Below are 17,536 nucleotides of genomic sequence, written 5' to 3'. Positions count from 1 at the left end.
ACAGAGTTGCATGGACTTCAACAGGTTGTTTCAATCTACTCCTGGGCTACCCTTCTCTCTTGTGCTGCCTCGTTGCCTAATAAAAAGTAGCAACTTTGCGCGCTTTTTAAGTTGACGAATAAGGAACTTGGCGCGGTTGTTTTGAATTGCCGAAATTAGCCGTCTCTGGAGAAGAGTAATTTATTAAATAGCTTGCATGCAGGAGTTAATTTGTTTAACATGTTGGTATAATGACTCGCCGAGAATTATTAGAGAATTAACCTTATCGGGTGCATTCCATGATTGTTTCGAGACAAGCGAATACCGTGACTCGAGTAGTGCATGCTATACTAGTGAAACCAATAGCCAACGTTATCTCACCATTTGGGTGATATATAAGTCAAGTTTATAATCCACTATAAATCTATCATAAGGGTTAGCTAAGTTTTACGTAACCTCCTACGCTCAGTGGAGCCGTATGTGGCGATCAGTCAGAGGGATTCACTCTGATATCCGAATCCTGAGTGACTCATCACCGCAAGGTGTTTGTCATATTGTCTCCTTAATGAATGAAATTTTAACCCTTTATTTGTGTGTGAGGTGTTAAAGCATAATTTCATCACCCAAAACACTACGATATTATAGCTATAAAGAACACAGATTAATAAACTTCGACAAAGACTCCACTTGTGTGTTTCATGAAGCGTTACTGTGCCAACTCAAATTCTACTGCTTCATTTACGAGTCCCGCTCACTTGATGCAGGCAAGTGAGGCCACACCCAACACACGCAGGGATACCAACATGAGTAGCCTGTTCTCAATGGCTTCGTCCTTGGTGTCAGTTTGTATCGTGCTGAATGTGTAACGATAGTTTTTTTGAGTGTGTGTACTTCTAACCATTTGTAATGAAGTTCAAACTGCACAGGATGAGGAATATGAGGCCAGACTAGTACAGCTAGACTTTTCTACGGCATTTATCATGTTTACCAAGTGAACGGTTTTGTTTTTCATCTTTCTATCATGAACAAATATTTGAGGGTCACAACCATCATGTCAGTGTGGATGGTAGTCTCTGTGAATGCCAGATGTTCATTCTGGTGGGCCTCAGGGAAGTGTATCGTGTCCTCAGGTGTTCATTACCTGTACAAAGGGAGAGGCAACGGAGAATACTTTAACTTTTCAGATGAAGCTAATCTTTTGTTCATTATTCTTCCTAGTTTGTGTCAATATGTATCCAGATCATGAGCAGAGATCTATGCTTACAATTTCTATCTGCTGCCAGAAGTCGAATATGATATCTCGAGTTAAGACTAAAAGCATGATTGGCGGTCGGTTGCGCTCCCTAATGCCTGTTCATGACATGCTATTTCTGGACGGTTTAGCATTACATGGAGATGATGATCCTTGGTGTAATTTTCTATTCAAAATTGACATTGAAATGTCTCATTCTCTAATTATCATCTGCCGCTCAGTAGCATAGAACAATTAAAAAGTCATCCATTTAACTGACCGAATACTCCATGTCTGTCAGTTGTTTCCAGTATTTCATTTCCTTCTCGCCAGCTTGGTCTTCTGCTGCTGGATATTACTTGACACTGATCAATAGTTATTTTTCGGACAGCATTTTTTATATGCGGCGGAAATGTGATATGTGCAATCAGAGACATTGTCATGCTGTTGATGCTTTTTGCATTTTATACAAAATTCAGGATAATGCTTTTCTTTCTCTGCAGAGAAGCGCTACAAATTTATTTGTTGGATCCAGACTAACTTAGTAGACATTACTTGCACAATATTTTGCTATCGCTGCAGCCAAGCAGTGAGAAGCTGCGCCTCACAGTTCTAAGGATGTTGATTTTTTTCAAGAGCTTTTCGTGCCTGGGACTCTTCGTCTCTTGAAATACATAACGCAGGGAATGTTAATACATCTAAGTCAAATGTTTTATTTTCCTGCAACGATAAGGTAATCAGAGACAATTAACCCTCAGTCAATAGTGTTCTTTTATAACAATCTATTTGTAACGGAATGTCTATTGATTTTTTTCTTACTGAACTCTTGTTGCTTGATCCTTTCGGATTGTTGGAACTCATGTATTTTAATTGTCAATCTACTAATAATCCCTTTATCTTCAAATTTTTGTATTAGGTGTGTCGGGGCTACACACATTGTAACATGTAGTGTTTGTACTCCGCTCTTCCATTATAACTGTACATACTAATGATAGTAGTAGTTGTAGCAGTAGTAGTAGTAGTAGTAGTAGTAATTGTTTTTGTTTTTGCTTTTAAAAAAGTTGTTGATGCTCATGCTATTGCTGTTGTCGTGATATATATATATATATATATATATATATATATATATATATATATATATATATATATATATATATGTATTTTTTTTCTTTTTTTTTTTACATCTACGCCTATAGCGCCGGTAGGCTTGCTTGAGGGGCCTGGATGGTAGTCGGCCCCAGCCCGTATTAGCGCAAGCAGGTGTGTATAGTGGCGATATATATATATATATATCTATATATCTATATATCTATATATATATATATATATATATATATATATATATATATATATATATATATATATATATATATATATATACAGTCAAACCTCGGTTTACGAATGCCTTAGTTTACGAGTTTTTTTTTTTATTTACGAGCAAAAAACACAAACGATGCCTTGGTTTACGAGCGGTGACTTGGTATACGACCATCCTGCTTGTTTCTTTATTTTATTTTATTTTTTTCTCGCCACCCCCCGGGTGGGGACACAGGCTACATGGAGGCCGTCAGGATCAAGCGCGTACGTCCCTTCGAGGAAGGACCACAAACTCTTGCCAGGTGACGGCTCATGATGAGGAGGGGAAGATGCCGATAGACCGACTCTATCGGCTTACGTCAGCCTAGCCGACCAAGTCGGTCTTTCGACGAGGACTGGCGTATCTCTGTATAGTCGAAGACGTGAGCGTGGGTTCCCTTTGTTATCTGCAAGACGAGAGTGCTCAAAGCAGAAAACAAAGTCGGCCCCAGCCCGTTATGGCGCAGGCAAGTGTTTATAGTGGCGCCATCTTCTCTTGGGTCATGCTGTCCCCTGGAGCTCGTTCTTGATTCACTTGGACGGTTTCCTCTAAGTCCGGGTTGATGGGTGGTCTTCAGGACAGCATGTGGGTAGTTTTAAGCCACTCGGCGGTAACTGAAAAATCCGAAGTGGTAGCTTGGGGATTCGAACCCGCATCGTCCATCACGCGGTGAATGTGGGCCCAGCACGCTACCACTCAGCCACTGCCTACCCTAGAACGAATCCATATTTTAAGGAACGGATGGCATCCCTAAAATTTCTCAGGCCTGCCATGACTGATAGCCGCTGCCCACTGGTGGTGAAGGCAAGACTGCAAGAGGAAGGGTGTGAGAGACGTTACGACGCATATTTTACACGTATTCCAGGACGACCTTAGACAAACAATTTTATGGACTGGTTTTGTGATGTACCGAAAAATGCGCTCACCACAGTTTTAAAATACAGAATTTTTATCTGCTTAACCATTCAAACAGGCAAATACAGAACAAATGGCGTTCCGTATTTTAAGGGAAGGATGTCAAGTTTGCAACCCTAAGGCGTCATCTGGTGATATAATTTACGGCCTTCTTGAAAGACCCCCTCCTCCCTCCCACACACACACACACACATTCTTGAGACTTTTCATCTCCCTCCGTAATCAGCCAGAGCGTTCTATCTTGTACACATGATTTTATGAACCAACACTTTTTATCATTTTGTCTTTCATCAAGGACAGCACGCGTTAATTTAGCCACAGTTACGGGATCTACAGCTCATTAGAAGTATTTCAACAGCCACTTAGCGTCATTTCATGTGACGGAGTTTCTTGAAACGTCCTTTAACTCTACAAAATATTGACAAATGGCATCGTTTCACTTTTTTCTGTTTCTAACGATGACGATGATATTTTCATACCGGGAAGTTCTTACTTATCCGACATTGATGCTTTAAAATGGTCTGTAGTGCAACAGTAACACAACAGTAACCTCATGAACTCTGTATCCATCCCCACCTGCCATAGGTCTATGGAGGTGCGGCCAGCAAGACAGTGGCCGTACCCAGCCCTCCGCAGTTTGCGCAGGACCTCCGATTCTTGCCGAGAATTGAGGAATTTTTTTTAAATCAGACACGCAAGAACAAGAAACGCAAGAATTCCATAAGATTTGGGGTTAATTCTTGCTCGGTCTAGGATATTTCTGGACCGCCAGATGACGGCTCTAGTCTCAGTCCGCATTTTAAACTCGTAGAAATATCATCCGTGTTCTCGTGTCATATTTTCAGCACTACAGTGTGTTTTCAGCACTACAGTGTGAAAGATGGTTAAAAGGGATGGTGCTGCAAAGAAGAAAACAGGGACGGGGTATGCTATGCTCGCAACAGGAACTGGGGGCGAGCCTTGGCGGCTTATATGCCCTCCTGGACACAACTGACTCCCGTTCACCTTCCATTTCGGACGATACGTCGGGTTTTTTTTTTTTACGTCGCGGCTTATTGCGCAGGTACGCTTTTTCCCGGTGGGGCCTGATGGTCGGCCCAAGACTTCTTCCCGGTAGGGCCTGATGGTCGGCCCAGCCCGTTCTGGCGCAGGCGAGTGTTTATAGTGGCGCTATCTTGCATTGGCTCATGCTGCAATCCCGGAGCTCATCTTTAATCCTAGAATCTAGAGTCCGGGTTGATAGGTGGTCTTCTGGAGAGCATGTGTGTAGTTTTAAGCCATTCGGCGACGGCTGAAAAATCCCAGCTTGGTGGCACCGGGCGGGGATTGAACTCGCGTCCTCCTGAACGCGGCGCCGTCACTCTGTCGACTCACCCACCGCCTCCCCGAGTTAGCTTCACATTCGTGGTCGAATGTAGTTCCGGTGTCTCGAGAATAGGGAAACTACGGCTGCTACACCCCGGGGCGAAGCCTACACCTCGAGCATAGTTAGTGGTTGCGGGAGTCTCCATAACACCCGTAAAACACTGATTTCTGTTTCATCACTGCTATTTGTTAGTAAAATTACTTTAATTATGTAAATAACAACATGCAAAATGATTTTCTTATAAGATTTTTTTTTTTAGATATGGGAATCATTACTGGTATTCACATTAATTTGAATGGGGAAATTCGTTTTGGTTTACGAGTGTTTTGATGTGCGAGCGAAGTTTCGGAACGAATTAAACTCGTAAACCGAGGCTCGACTGTATATGTGTGTGTATATATATATATATATATATATATATATATATATATATATATATAGATATATATATATATATATATATATATATATATATATATATATATATATATGGTTAAATGCCTACATACACCCTATGAATTCTACAGATGCTGTCATGCGTATGCTGGAGTGTCACCAGGAAATACTCAGTAAGGAGAAATTTCAAGACACACGGGTGGCACAGTGATTTTTTAATGTCTAAAGCTAACCAATACTAAGAGTTAGGTAACATCATCGAAAAAGCTGAGCAGTTAGTTAAATTAAAGTTTTAGATACCATTGAAAATTTGGACAGCTGGTGAAAACAAGGGGTGATTTTTTTTTTTTTTTTTTTTTTCTATGCCTCTTCGGGGGCACCATAAAGAAAACAGCTGTAAGATAAATAAGGGTTACCGTTGCCAAATTCAAGAACAGTGAATAATGAAGAGTCATTGAAAATCTCAGCTGCTGGTTAAAATAAACCTAACAGTTGACAAAAATGCAAGGACACCATTGAAAAACTGAACAGTTAACGAAGATAAGAAAGCATCATAAAAAAAGTTATCAAGCATGAGGGGATAGCATTGATGATGATGATGATGATGATGATAAGAAAGAGAAAAGAAAAGAGGCTGATACGAGGAGGAGGAGGAGGAGGAGAGATTTATAGAATAGAAAGGTAAAGTCAGGTAGATTAAAAGCTGTTTTCTTCTTGTTACTGTTTAGTTTGTCTTTATTGTGTCTCCCTCCACTCTCCTCCTCAATACAAAACCTAGTGATTAATATATATACACAAACACACACACACACACACACACACACACACACACACACACACACACACACACACACACGTAAGCAAGCAAGCAAACAAAAAAGACGCACACAATGCTCTCTGACATATTCACAGTTGAAGTAACACGTACACTGGATGCTTCTCCTGTGTATGAGAAAAGTTAATAATATCAATACTAATGAAAAAATAATAATAATAAATAAGTTATAATAATAAAAGTGTAAATGTGTAAAGCTGAAGCTATCAGAAAAAAAAACATTTTACATATAGAAGTTAGCAGATAGAAGTTTAAGGATAACATATTAAACCTTACCCTATTATTTCTTCACTAACGAAAACTTAAGAAGAAACTATGACCATAAAAGAAGTAATATAGTGTGTATTGTATTGATCCATGGTTAGTGGTAGTAGCATTGGTAATAGTAGTAGTAGTAGCAGTAGTAGTAGTAGTAGTAGTAGTAGTAGTAGCAGTTGTTGTTGTTGTTGTTGTTGTTGTTGTTGTTGTTGTTGTTGTTGTTGCTGTTGTTGTAATATAATAACTGCTAGTTGTTGTTGTTATTATTTTTGCTGTTAATGTGTTTGTCGTAGTAGCAGAAGTAGGAGTACAACTTTTTAGCTTTAACATTTCTTAACTGTACCCTCAGAGCCGTGGCAGTACGTGTTAATGATATAAGTGCATAACAAAATCCTATTTTTCCAAGATTACCCTAAAAATAAACAAAGGAACGATGCAGTATTAGTTTAGGTGTGTATTAATTAACGAAGAATGATGACATGGTGCTCCCTGCTGAGAGGTCATAAATACGTCGTCACCCTTACCCTCCTCATCACCATCATTCGTTTCTTCACCAGCATCGACCACAGAATCACGACTGGAAAGAACAATTTTTTTATAAGCGGATATAGTTTTACGTGTGTGTGTGTGTGTGTGTGTGTGTGTGTGTGTGTGAGTGAGTGTGTGTGTGTCACCCATTAACCTAAACGCGTACTACTTATGCATTGATCCTATTTCGTCAGCTATTATAACTCGCGTGTCGAAGCCCACCAAGAGAGAGAGAGAGAGAGAGAGAGAGAGAAAAAATATTGGTTTGACCTGATTCCCTGCACTGACTTGGCTTCCTCATTCTACTACTCCTTTTCCTTCTCCTCTCCCTCCTCCCCCTTCTCCTCCTAATTCCCTCCTCCCCTCCCTCCCTCCTTCCTATTACTTGTAATGAGTCAGGTCAGTTGTGCAAGTAAGAGATGGCGATGTACCAGCTAGTGCATTATTATTATTATTATTATTATTATTATTATTATTATTATTATTATTATTATTATTATTATTATTATTATTATTATTATTTTTATTATTGCTATCATTATCATTATTATTATAATTATTATTATTATTATTATTATTATTATTATTATTATTATTATTATTATTATTATTATTATTATTATTATTATTTTTATTATCATCATCATCATCGTCATCATTATTACTGTTCCTGCCGTTGTCATTGCTATAAGAAAATTTGGCAAATTTATTTCCCATGGGCGATAATAATTAAATTAGGAATGTGACATTATTTATTCCTTTACCTACTGATTTATTTATTCATTTGACTCTTTTCCATTTTTATTGTTAGGTAATTAATAAGATTGTTTACTTATTAATCGTATCTTTCTCCTCTTTATACGTATATATATATATATATATATATATATATATATATATATATATATATATATATATATATATATATATATATATATATATATATATATATATATATATATATATATATATATATATATATATATATATATATATATATATATATATATATATATATATATATATATATATATATATATATATATATATATATATATATATATATATATATATATATATATATATATATATATATATATATATATATATATATATATATATATATATATTGATTAAATAGTAACATGAATATGCATGATATATATATATATATATATATATATATATATATATATATATATATATATATATATATATATATATATATATATATATATATATATATATATATATATATATATATATATATATATATATATATATATATATATATATATATATATATATATATATATATATATATATATATATATATATATATTTAATATAAATATATATATATATATATATATATATATATATATATATATATATATATATATATATATATATCATGCATATTCATATTACTATTTAATCAACTTCCTCGTATCAAAGAGCACTGTAGGTCTTCACTGGCCGAACACAGGATTATCAAAATGCTCTCGTGCTTTTTCATGTAGTTAATCCTAGTAACTGTCTTCATATTTAAAGGACATTTTTCCTTTTTTCATATTTAGTAGGAATTCCTTTGTATGTGTTGCTGCCGGCGTTATGTCGGTGTTTGGACTTTTGCATGTGTGTGTGTGTGTGTGTGTGTGTGTGTGTGTGTGTGTGTGTGTGTGTGTGTGTGTGTGTGTGTTTTCTTCCCTTGCTAAGATTGCTCGCATACAAAAAACTTTGTCTCTAGAGTCTGTATCTCCTCCTTTTCCATTTGTTTTCTCTAATATTACTTTTCCTGAGGAGAAAAAAAAACTACTTAGACCTAAATATAAACCTAAAAAGGAACACAAAAAAAAAATACAACTACAGTTATACACTCAAAGAAAAAAAAAACCTTAAAAAAAGTAAAAGTAACAGTAGTAATAATAGCAGAAGTAGTAGCAGTAGTAGTTGTAATAATAGTAGTAGTAGTAGTAGTAGTAGTAGTAGTAGTAGTAGTAGTAGTAGAAATAAAAGAAGAAAAAGAAGATGAAGAAATTAGAAAAGAAAACCGAACAAAAATAAGAAAAAACTCTACTCCAAACAGATTAGGCCCAAGACTCACCCCTTGCTGCACAGCCAACACGAAGGGGATGTCCAGGATAGCGTCCCCGACAAGCGTTCCCAGCGTGGCCTTCACCCTCACCATGTAGGACACGTAGATGCCGAACAAATCCCGCTTCTTGATGGAGGGAGCGATCAGAGTGGAGGGCGCTAGACATGGCTCGTCCTCATCCTTCATACTGGGCTGCAAGAAGACCTCGCCGTGTGCTCTGGTGGGGTGAGGGGTGAAAGGGAAGATTGAGAGGTGGAGAGTAACAGCTACAATAGATATTGTTGCCTTTGTATCAGTATTTGTAGTATTATTAGTGCCAACTGGAATGGTTTTAGTAGAGTCTGTAGGGTAAAAGTAGCAGCAGTAGTCACTGTAATAGTAGCAGTAGTGAAGGTAGTAGTGGTAAGAAGAGGAGGAGCATTGCACTAGAGGAATTAATAGTATTATCAGTAATAAAGCAAACTGATATATATTGACCTTCTCCCATACAGAGGCACACACACAAGCACTTTCATTGCTCCTTCTTTTCCTCTTTTCCAATAAGCTTCCTTCCCATTCTCTCCCACAACCATACTAACCATTTCCTTTTCTCCGAACACATTAACATCACCCTCTCCTTGTCTCCCCTACACACGAACACTCACCTTCACTCACCTTTCATTTCCTACAAAACGTGAACATTCCCTTTCCCTCCCCTCTCCTCCCATAAACACGCACATCCACCCCTCCCTCCCTCACGCACAAACGCATAAACATTCCCTGTCCTCATCCCTCCCACAAACACGCAAACTAAACTCTCCTATTCCCTCCCTCTCATTGTACACAAACACCCATCCCTTCCTCTGACTTTCTCCCAAACACACAAACAATCTGAAGTCCTTCCCTTCAACAAACACACACACAAAAAAATCGCTTCCCATCCCCACTCACAAACATCCTCCCTCCTTTGCCTCAAGCACAAACACACTAACACTCACGGTTTGCTGGGAACGGTGGGGACCAGCACAAACTCCCTGTTGGTCAGCGCTCCTGGTGGAAGATTGAGAGGGTCATCGACCTTGCAGATTGTTCTGTCCCTGGCCTGGCGGTCCTGGAACATTGGCACCTCGCTCCTCTGTACCAGCTTCACCTGTAGAGGAACGAATACGTATGTTAGGAGTGAGTGCAGGAGAGGCTGTTTGGTTGAGGTGGGTTTATTTTCATATTGATATTGGTGGTCGTACTAGTAGTGGTAGTTGTGGCAGTAGTGGTAGCAGTAGTAGTAGTAGTAGTAGCAACTACTAGTAATAGTAGTAGTAACAGTAGTCATAGTAGTAGTAGTAGTAGTAGTAGTAGTAGTAGTAGAAGTTGTTGTTGTTGTTGTTGTTGTCATTGGTGATGTTATTTAGGAGAGGAAAGAGGATTAAGAACAAGTAGAAGACAACGGAAAATGGAAGAAGAAATACCAAAAAGTGGAGTACTGAAAAGTAAGTAACAGAGGGGCAACAGAAAACGATTACAAGAACACGAAGGAAAAAAGTACATAGAAAGACGATGCAACAAAAAAAAAAAAAAAGAGGTTTAGTTACACACACACACACACACACACACACACACACACACACACACACACACACACACACACACACAAACACACACACACACACACACACACACACACACACACACAGACGAACCTTTAGCCTCTTGATCTCCCTGGACGTGTTGTTCTTCAGCTCGATCTTCACCATTATGTTCTCGTCGGGGTAAAACACCTGGGAATTCAGTTTGGCCTCGATACTCACGCTCCCGGTGCACGTCAGGAAGGAGCGTGAGATATTCTTCTGTGGCGGGGGCTTATCGAAGAGGCTCAAAGGGCAATCCATAAGTCTACGGACGATCATTCGGGCGGTGCTCCTGATGTAAGGGGAGAGAGAGACATAGGGTGAGTCGTGATGGGTTAGTAGTGAGTTTGCAAATAAGAAAATAATGGGCGTAATGGAGGTCAGATGGCGTTTGGTAATTTCAGGGAGAGGAGATTTGTTGGCCTGTTGTAATGAGAAAAGAAAGAAGGAAGGGTGAGAGAGGAGAAATAGAAAAGATAGAAATACAAAAAAAGAATGGAAGGACGGATGGATGGAAGGAAGGAAATGAAAGAATGAAGGAAGGTAGAAAGTTTTATTAGAGATGGTTAGTAAGTTTGTGGGGTAGAGGAGAGGGCGTTATAAAGGTAAGAGTGCGTTTGGTAAGTTGAGAATTGTGAGGGTGGCGTTAGGTTAGTTTTTCGTCATTGTGGAGAAGAAGAGAAGTGAAGGAATGGATGAAGATAGAGAAGAAAAAAAGGAAATAGAAAAAGGAAATAGGAAACAGGGAAGGAAAACGATGGATTGAGAAAGGAAGTGAAATTAAAAGAAAATGTGGGAAAACGACCAGAAGTAACATAAGGAAAAATAGAAGGAAAATTGAAGGAAAGAAATATGGCAGAAAACGAGGAAGATTGGGAAGAAAGAGGGAAATATTATAACAACAAACAAACATAAAAAAAAAATATCAGGAAAATAAGCTCTTTATCTCTAACTTACCCAAAGAATAAAAAAGAAACACTTACAATCACTGAATATAAGAGAAAAAAAATCTCCAATCCAATCCATTTCCAAGCCAAGCAAACCCTGACTGACCTCTCCTGCATGTCGTGTTCATTTGAGCCCACGAAGCCCATCGCCTCGTACTCCAGGCCCATGAGGGAGCCTTGATCCTGCCACCCCATCATGAGGGAGTAGGATGGCGATGATAGCTCAGGGAAGGCGAGGGAGAAAGGGAAGGCGAAGTTACCCAGCTTGGAGATCAAGTTCCTCTGTGAAGGGGTAAGGAAGACTGTTATTATCATGTTGTGTTCATGGGTGAATGTTGTACTTTGCTGTACTTAAACTTCTAGGTTTATCTTGGTCCATTTTCTGGCCTCACGTTTTCCTGCTTTGTTTTTGTTTTTACTTGTCATCCACTATTTCTCGTTATCTTCCTTTTTCACCTCTCATCGTTTTCCATAAAATCTATATACGCTCTTTTTCATTCAAAACCTTCTGTCTGCATCACTCTATATCTTTCTTCATTGTCCCTGTATTTCATTCTCATTCCCATTCATTTCATCTATATACTCAACCCTTTTCAATCCCAACCTTCCATCTCCATCTCTTAATCCAAGCCTCAAAATCTACATCCAACCTCATACCTTATTATATACCACCCCTCTACCCCTCCACACATTTGCACACACACACACACACACACACACACACACACACACACACACACACACACACACATAAGAACATAAGAACATAAGAACGCAGGAGTCTGCAAGAGGCCGGTAGGCCTGTACGAGGCAGCTCCTTTGACCCTAAGCTCCCATGTATCTAACCCCACCTAATATCGCTGTCCATGAATTTATCTAGTCTATTTTTGAATGTGACAATTGTATTGGCACTCACCACATGACTGCTAAGCCTATTCCACTCATCCACCACCCTATTAGTAAACCAATTTTTGCCTATGTCCCTGTTGAATCTGAATTTATCCAGTTTAAACCCGTTACTTCGTCTCCTACCCGGTTCTCTTACCAACAAAACCTTATGAATGTCTCCCTTATTAAAGCCCTTCATCCATTTATAAACCTCGATCATGTCTCCACGCACCCTTCGCCTTTCTAGAGAATGCAAGTTTAACTGTTTGAGTCTTTCCTCGTATGGCAAGTTTCTCAACCCCTGAATCATCTTAGTCATCCTCCTCTGCACCGATTCTAACATTTTGATATCCATTCTATAGTAGGGTGACCAGAACTGAACCGCATAGTCACACACATACACATACACCTGCCTACACGCACCTGTATCTCCGTGGTGGGTCTCTCCTTCTCGGGTGGGTACACCTGTATGGTATGCAGGTACATTGTCTTCACGAAGCTGTAGCCCAGAGACTCATCATCCTCACGTCCAAACCTGAAATTGACTGCCACCTGCACGTACACGTTCCTTGAGTGTACGTAGTTGGGATCCAGCACCAGCACGCCCTCTTTACGTGGTTGATAGGAAGAAAGGGCGAGAAGAAAAAGGAGTTAAATAATGATATAAGGATGTGAAAAATAGAAATAAAGGAAAAAGAGTGTGCATGTGAAATGAAGTTAAAAGCTTAAGGATGAGGACTGAGAAAAAAGGATATAGGAAAATTAAGCCACATGATAAAAATCGAGTCAAAAATTGCAGCATGGAATATGGATGGGAAAGTCAAGGAGGGATACGAAGTTGAAAAATTGACAAAATAATACTAATGGAAAAAAAAAAGGAATACGAAGTCAAGAGTTAATGGATGAATTACAAAGTCAAAAAAAATAATGACAACGACAAAAAATTAATGATGAGAGAAAAGGACGAGAGAAAAGGCCATAAAGATTACATACCGGGCTGAAAAGAAGGATTGGGGACAAACGATTTACATAAAGAAATGGGAAAGAAAATGAGGATGAAAGGAAAAGGAGCTCAAAGACGCAACGGATACGATGTTAAATAAAAAAATATATGAATAATGAAAAATACTTTATAGAATATGAAGTACTCAGTTGTGAAAATAAGGACAAGAGAAAAAAAATAAAGAATGGAATACCGTTGTAGGAAGTTGATATACTAAACTGTGAAAGGATTTACAAAACACGGCAAAGAAAGAAGACATACGGTTACAAAAATAAGACAAAAGAAGAATAAAAACGCATTTGGCGAATTGAATATGAATATGGAATTTATTGTAAATATAAGGACAAAAACAATATAGGATGAAATATGAAGTTCTGAAAACAAAGACATAAGAAGGGAAAGGCAATCAAAAATCAAAAGTGACGTGTAGTAATACGGAAGATATTTAAAATTGTAGAGATAAAAATAAAAGGATGAAAAGCCGAAGTTGAAAAATAAGGACAAAAAGAGGGGAAATAATTATGAGAAAAAGCAAAAGCGACTTTGTAATATTATTAGGGATGGAATAGTTACTTGTAACAATAAGCACAAAAGAATGCCAAAAAACACGCTGTAAAAATAAGGATGGAATACGAAATAGTAGGCATAAGGGCAAGTGAAAAAAATAGTTAAAATGCGAAATGTGAAGAAACTACGGTAATGTCTTTGTTATTTTTTCCTCCTTTTCTGTCTTTTTTAACAAAAAAGATAAAAAATAAAGGCGAAGTATTAAAAAGTAGAGGTTTTGCCCATTGTTTTCTATCCCGTCTTTGTTTTATGAATTATATTTTACTGAAAAGTGAGAGCATTTTTAACACAATATTAACTTTTCCCAAGAGTGAATGTGGACTTAAAAGACGAAATATGACATTAAAGGAAAGTCTCTGCCCGTTTGTCTTTTTCTTGATAACAGACAGGAAGATATGGCTGCCTATCAAAACCAAGATTCCTTCTTAAGAATGAAACATAGAAAAAAAAACTTGATATATACAATACAACAACTAGAAAACACTGTCTAGTCAAATTAAATATATACGGAAGGCACTAAAAATAGAGCTACATAAAACTAGACATACACAATGCAACAGTCAAACTACTCAGTCTACGCCTCGTCAACAATATGCAGTTACGTATATATGAAAAAAAAATCTTAATCAAAGGCCACAAAGAAAGAATGGCGGAAGCGTTGCGAGGAGGTATAATCGGTCAAATGTCATGCCTACCAATACGAATATAGGTATAATGTTTTTGATGGGATACGCTTTGGTTCATGGGAGAGGGTGTTGTGGCACGGTAGGCAAATCCGGTGTATCTGCACTGTATAGGTATGGAGGAATGGCGTTGCACGGTGTATAGGCTCCTGGTGTGCTAGTGACCTGTACAATTGCGAGTCTAAAGAAAATTAATAAAGTAGGCTACTATAGGCGCCAAAGTACCAATGAAATTATATTAAATCAAATTAAAGGTACCAATGAAATCTATGAACTTCTAGTACAGGTCTAGAGGTGTTGCTGTATATGTATACAGTACAGGCGAGAGAGGCGTTTCAGTGGAAGCTACGGATCTACATGATTAATTCAATATAGGGAAGACAGAAGTAAAGCATATACGTCAGTGCATCGCTGAATCTAAGAATCGACAGTACAGATAATTTAAGCTGGTGTTCAGGTGTTAGTTGATATATATACCGATGTTGTCGACGTGAGTGACGTGATCCACATGGTCCCGGCGGGTTAGGTACAATGTGATCTGACGAGGAAATAAAAAAGTCAAGGATGTTGGTATCAGTTATAACAGTTATAACTCACTCACTCCGGACACTCGTGAGAGCATCCAATGGCACCCTTTTACGTTTACCTCTACATAAGTGAGACATGACATGAACATAAGAGGCAAAACTTATCAGTGTTGATTTGTTGAGTAGTGTACATAGCTGGTACTGGCTTAATTAGGAAGTAAACTATCTTACCATCAATGATATATATATATATATATATATATATATATATATATATATATATATATATATATATATATATATATATATATATATAAACAGCCCTCGGTTGACAGCCGGTGCTGGGTGGACGGGGGTCACGGATTAACCTGCACAGCATCGATTCGGATCAAGAGTCCTGTCATGAAGAGCCGTGAGGGTCACGTCGTGTTGCATTATTTCGTATGCTTAAAAATATAATTCAATAAATATCCAGAAAACACAGATTTATTGGTGTATATTTCAATTTCATGTCATGTGAATACTAGAAGTGCAACATCAATATTGTTCTTTACCGCAGATTTTCCCCGTCTCGTAGCTCACGCTGTCACGCTAGGGATTCGGAAATCTGTCTGAATAGTTATGAATGTGTCGATTACATTTCTTACGTACACTTCCTCCGTGTCTATAGCAATGATAACAAGAGCAGATATCTTTCCATAACACAGATGAGTATAAGAGTGAAGTTGAATAAATTGCTTGCATTCCCAGTTGGCAACACCGGATGTCTCAAGGCTGAACAACAAAAAAGTTGAAAAGAATACTATGCAGGCTCCCATTATCAGTTCTAATTTCCAATTATATTGGAGACTCAGTTTTCGCATTCATTACTTATTTTATTTTCAAGCAATAAGACCGTATGTATATTAGAAAAAACAATTAGACCGTATAATTATAGAGATGTTAGAATAAAACACTCGCAAAATGTGCTTTAAACATTATAGAAGGGTTACATCCTACGAGGTTTTGCTCCAAAATTATACATGTATATATAAAATATTGCAGTAATGAGTATCCAGATTCTTCCTAAATACCCCAGGAATAATGAAAAAGAATTTACTACAGTATAATTGTCTTATTTGTGCGGTGAGAGCGTTGATCACTGCACTACACTTCACCTTCGCCATCCAGTACCCTGCTAGAGAGTTTAAAGAAGGATAATAACCGCTCCATGTAAGCGAGAAAAAAAAATTGGCTTGATGAAGGCGTGAACCTCAGCCTGTTACGCGACCGGCTGGCACAGTATTCACCAAGGTCAGTAGAATCCGACTGACCAAAGTATCCACTGCCACGGGAGCATTTTTTTTTCCTTAGTGTGTATGTGAGTGGGTGTGATAATGATAATGGCAAAGTTTATTTTCCATAAACTTAGGTTCATACTTCGATCGTGTTTTATGATAACCAGGAAAAGTATCGTACAAATTATAAACATTTTTAAAATCATTACATCAGGTTTTGCATTAGGAAGTTTGCACGCAGAGGAAAGGAGAAGAAAAAATAACAGAAAAACACGCAAAAAAAGCTATATGTCACTATATATTCAACAAATCTGGATTACATAAAACTGTTCCATGAAATTCTTGGTCCGTTATCGTCAGAATTGCATACGATATTAAAAAAAAAAGTAAAAAAAAGTACTGCATTAGTCTACCTTAGACTCGCCTCGAAGGACAAGTACAAAATTAGTGAAACACAAACAAGAAAACACAAGAATTAAAATAAAAAAACAGCACATCGGTCCTTCTCTCACCTTATCATTCCGGGCGCTCTTCTTGAAGACTTGAAACTTGACCACCATTGCAGCGACTAAATAGTTTCTTGGCTGGTTTGTTGGTTCTGTTACCTCTGCTAACTCTTACGAGAAACTGGGTCAGTCTGGGTCGCTGTGGCGGTATTTATAGGCGACGGTGTAGAGTTGCCAAACACCACGTTATAATCTGTGCACGAAGAAACTAAAAGCTGGTAATATAGGGAGTCTTTGAAGATGTTGTGTGTGTATCGGGGAGAAAGGGTGTATTAGGGTGGTGATGATCAGCGGTGATGAGAGAAGTGATGGCCGATGATGAAGTGATTACGTGATTCCTGATGCTAAGCGGAAAAGGGGATTAAGGTCAGTGTGTGTATGTGTGTGTGTGTGTGTGTGTGTGTGTGTGTGTGTGTGTGTGTGTGTTGACCTCAAAACCCATGTTTGGAGTCCAATACACTGGAAACTGGACAGTTGACCCTTATATATTCCTTCAACTCTATCCAAAGCTTCGAGAATGTCCTTACAACAGAAACATAATGAAAACTTTTATAATAATAGTAACAACAAT

General features: G+C 37.9%; 1 protein-coding gene across 1 annotated transcript; it reads right to left on the bottom strand.

The window, feature by feature from the left end:
• Nucleotides 1-5,950: 5,950 nt before the first annotated feature.
• On the bottom strand, nucleotides 5,951-17,103 carry LOC126990379 (phosrestin-1-like). The gene is made up of 8 exons (XM_050849000.1): nucleotides 16,972-17,103; nucleotides 15,133-15,193; nucleotides 12,826-13,010; nucleotides 11,621-11,796; nucleotides 10,640-10,859; nucleotides 9,941-10,092; nucleotides 8,973-9,180; nucleotides 5,951-6,914 (listed from the first exon to the last, which is right to left on the bottom strand). Exons 1-8 carry the CDS (start codon nucleotides 17,017-17,019, stop codon nucleotides 6,909-6,911), a joined length of 1,056 nt encoding a protein of 351 aa, XP_050704957.1. The 5' UTR covers nucleotides 17,020-17,103; the 3' UTR covers nucleotides 5,951-6,908.
• Nucleotides 17,104-17,536: the final 433 nt, after the last annotated feature.

This window comes from Eriocheir sinensis, unplaced genomic scaffold (genome assembly GCF_024679095.1).
Source record: "Eriocheir sinensis breed Jianghai 21 unplaced genomic scaffold, ASM2467909v1 Scaffold1605, whole genome shotgun sequence".
In the NCBI taxonomy this organism is placed as follows: domain Eukaryota; kingdom Metazoa; phylum Arthropoda; class Malacostraca; order Decapoda; family Varunidae; genus Eriocheir; species Eriocheir sinensis.
The sequence above is the reverse complement of the archived record's forward strand: the minus strand, read 5'-3'. Positions and strand labels throughout refer to the sequence as shown.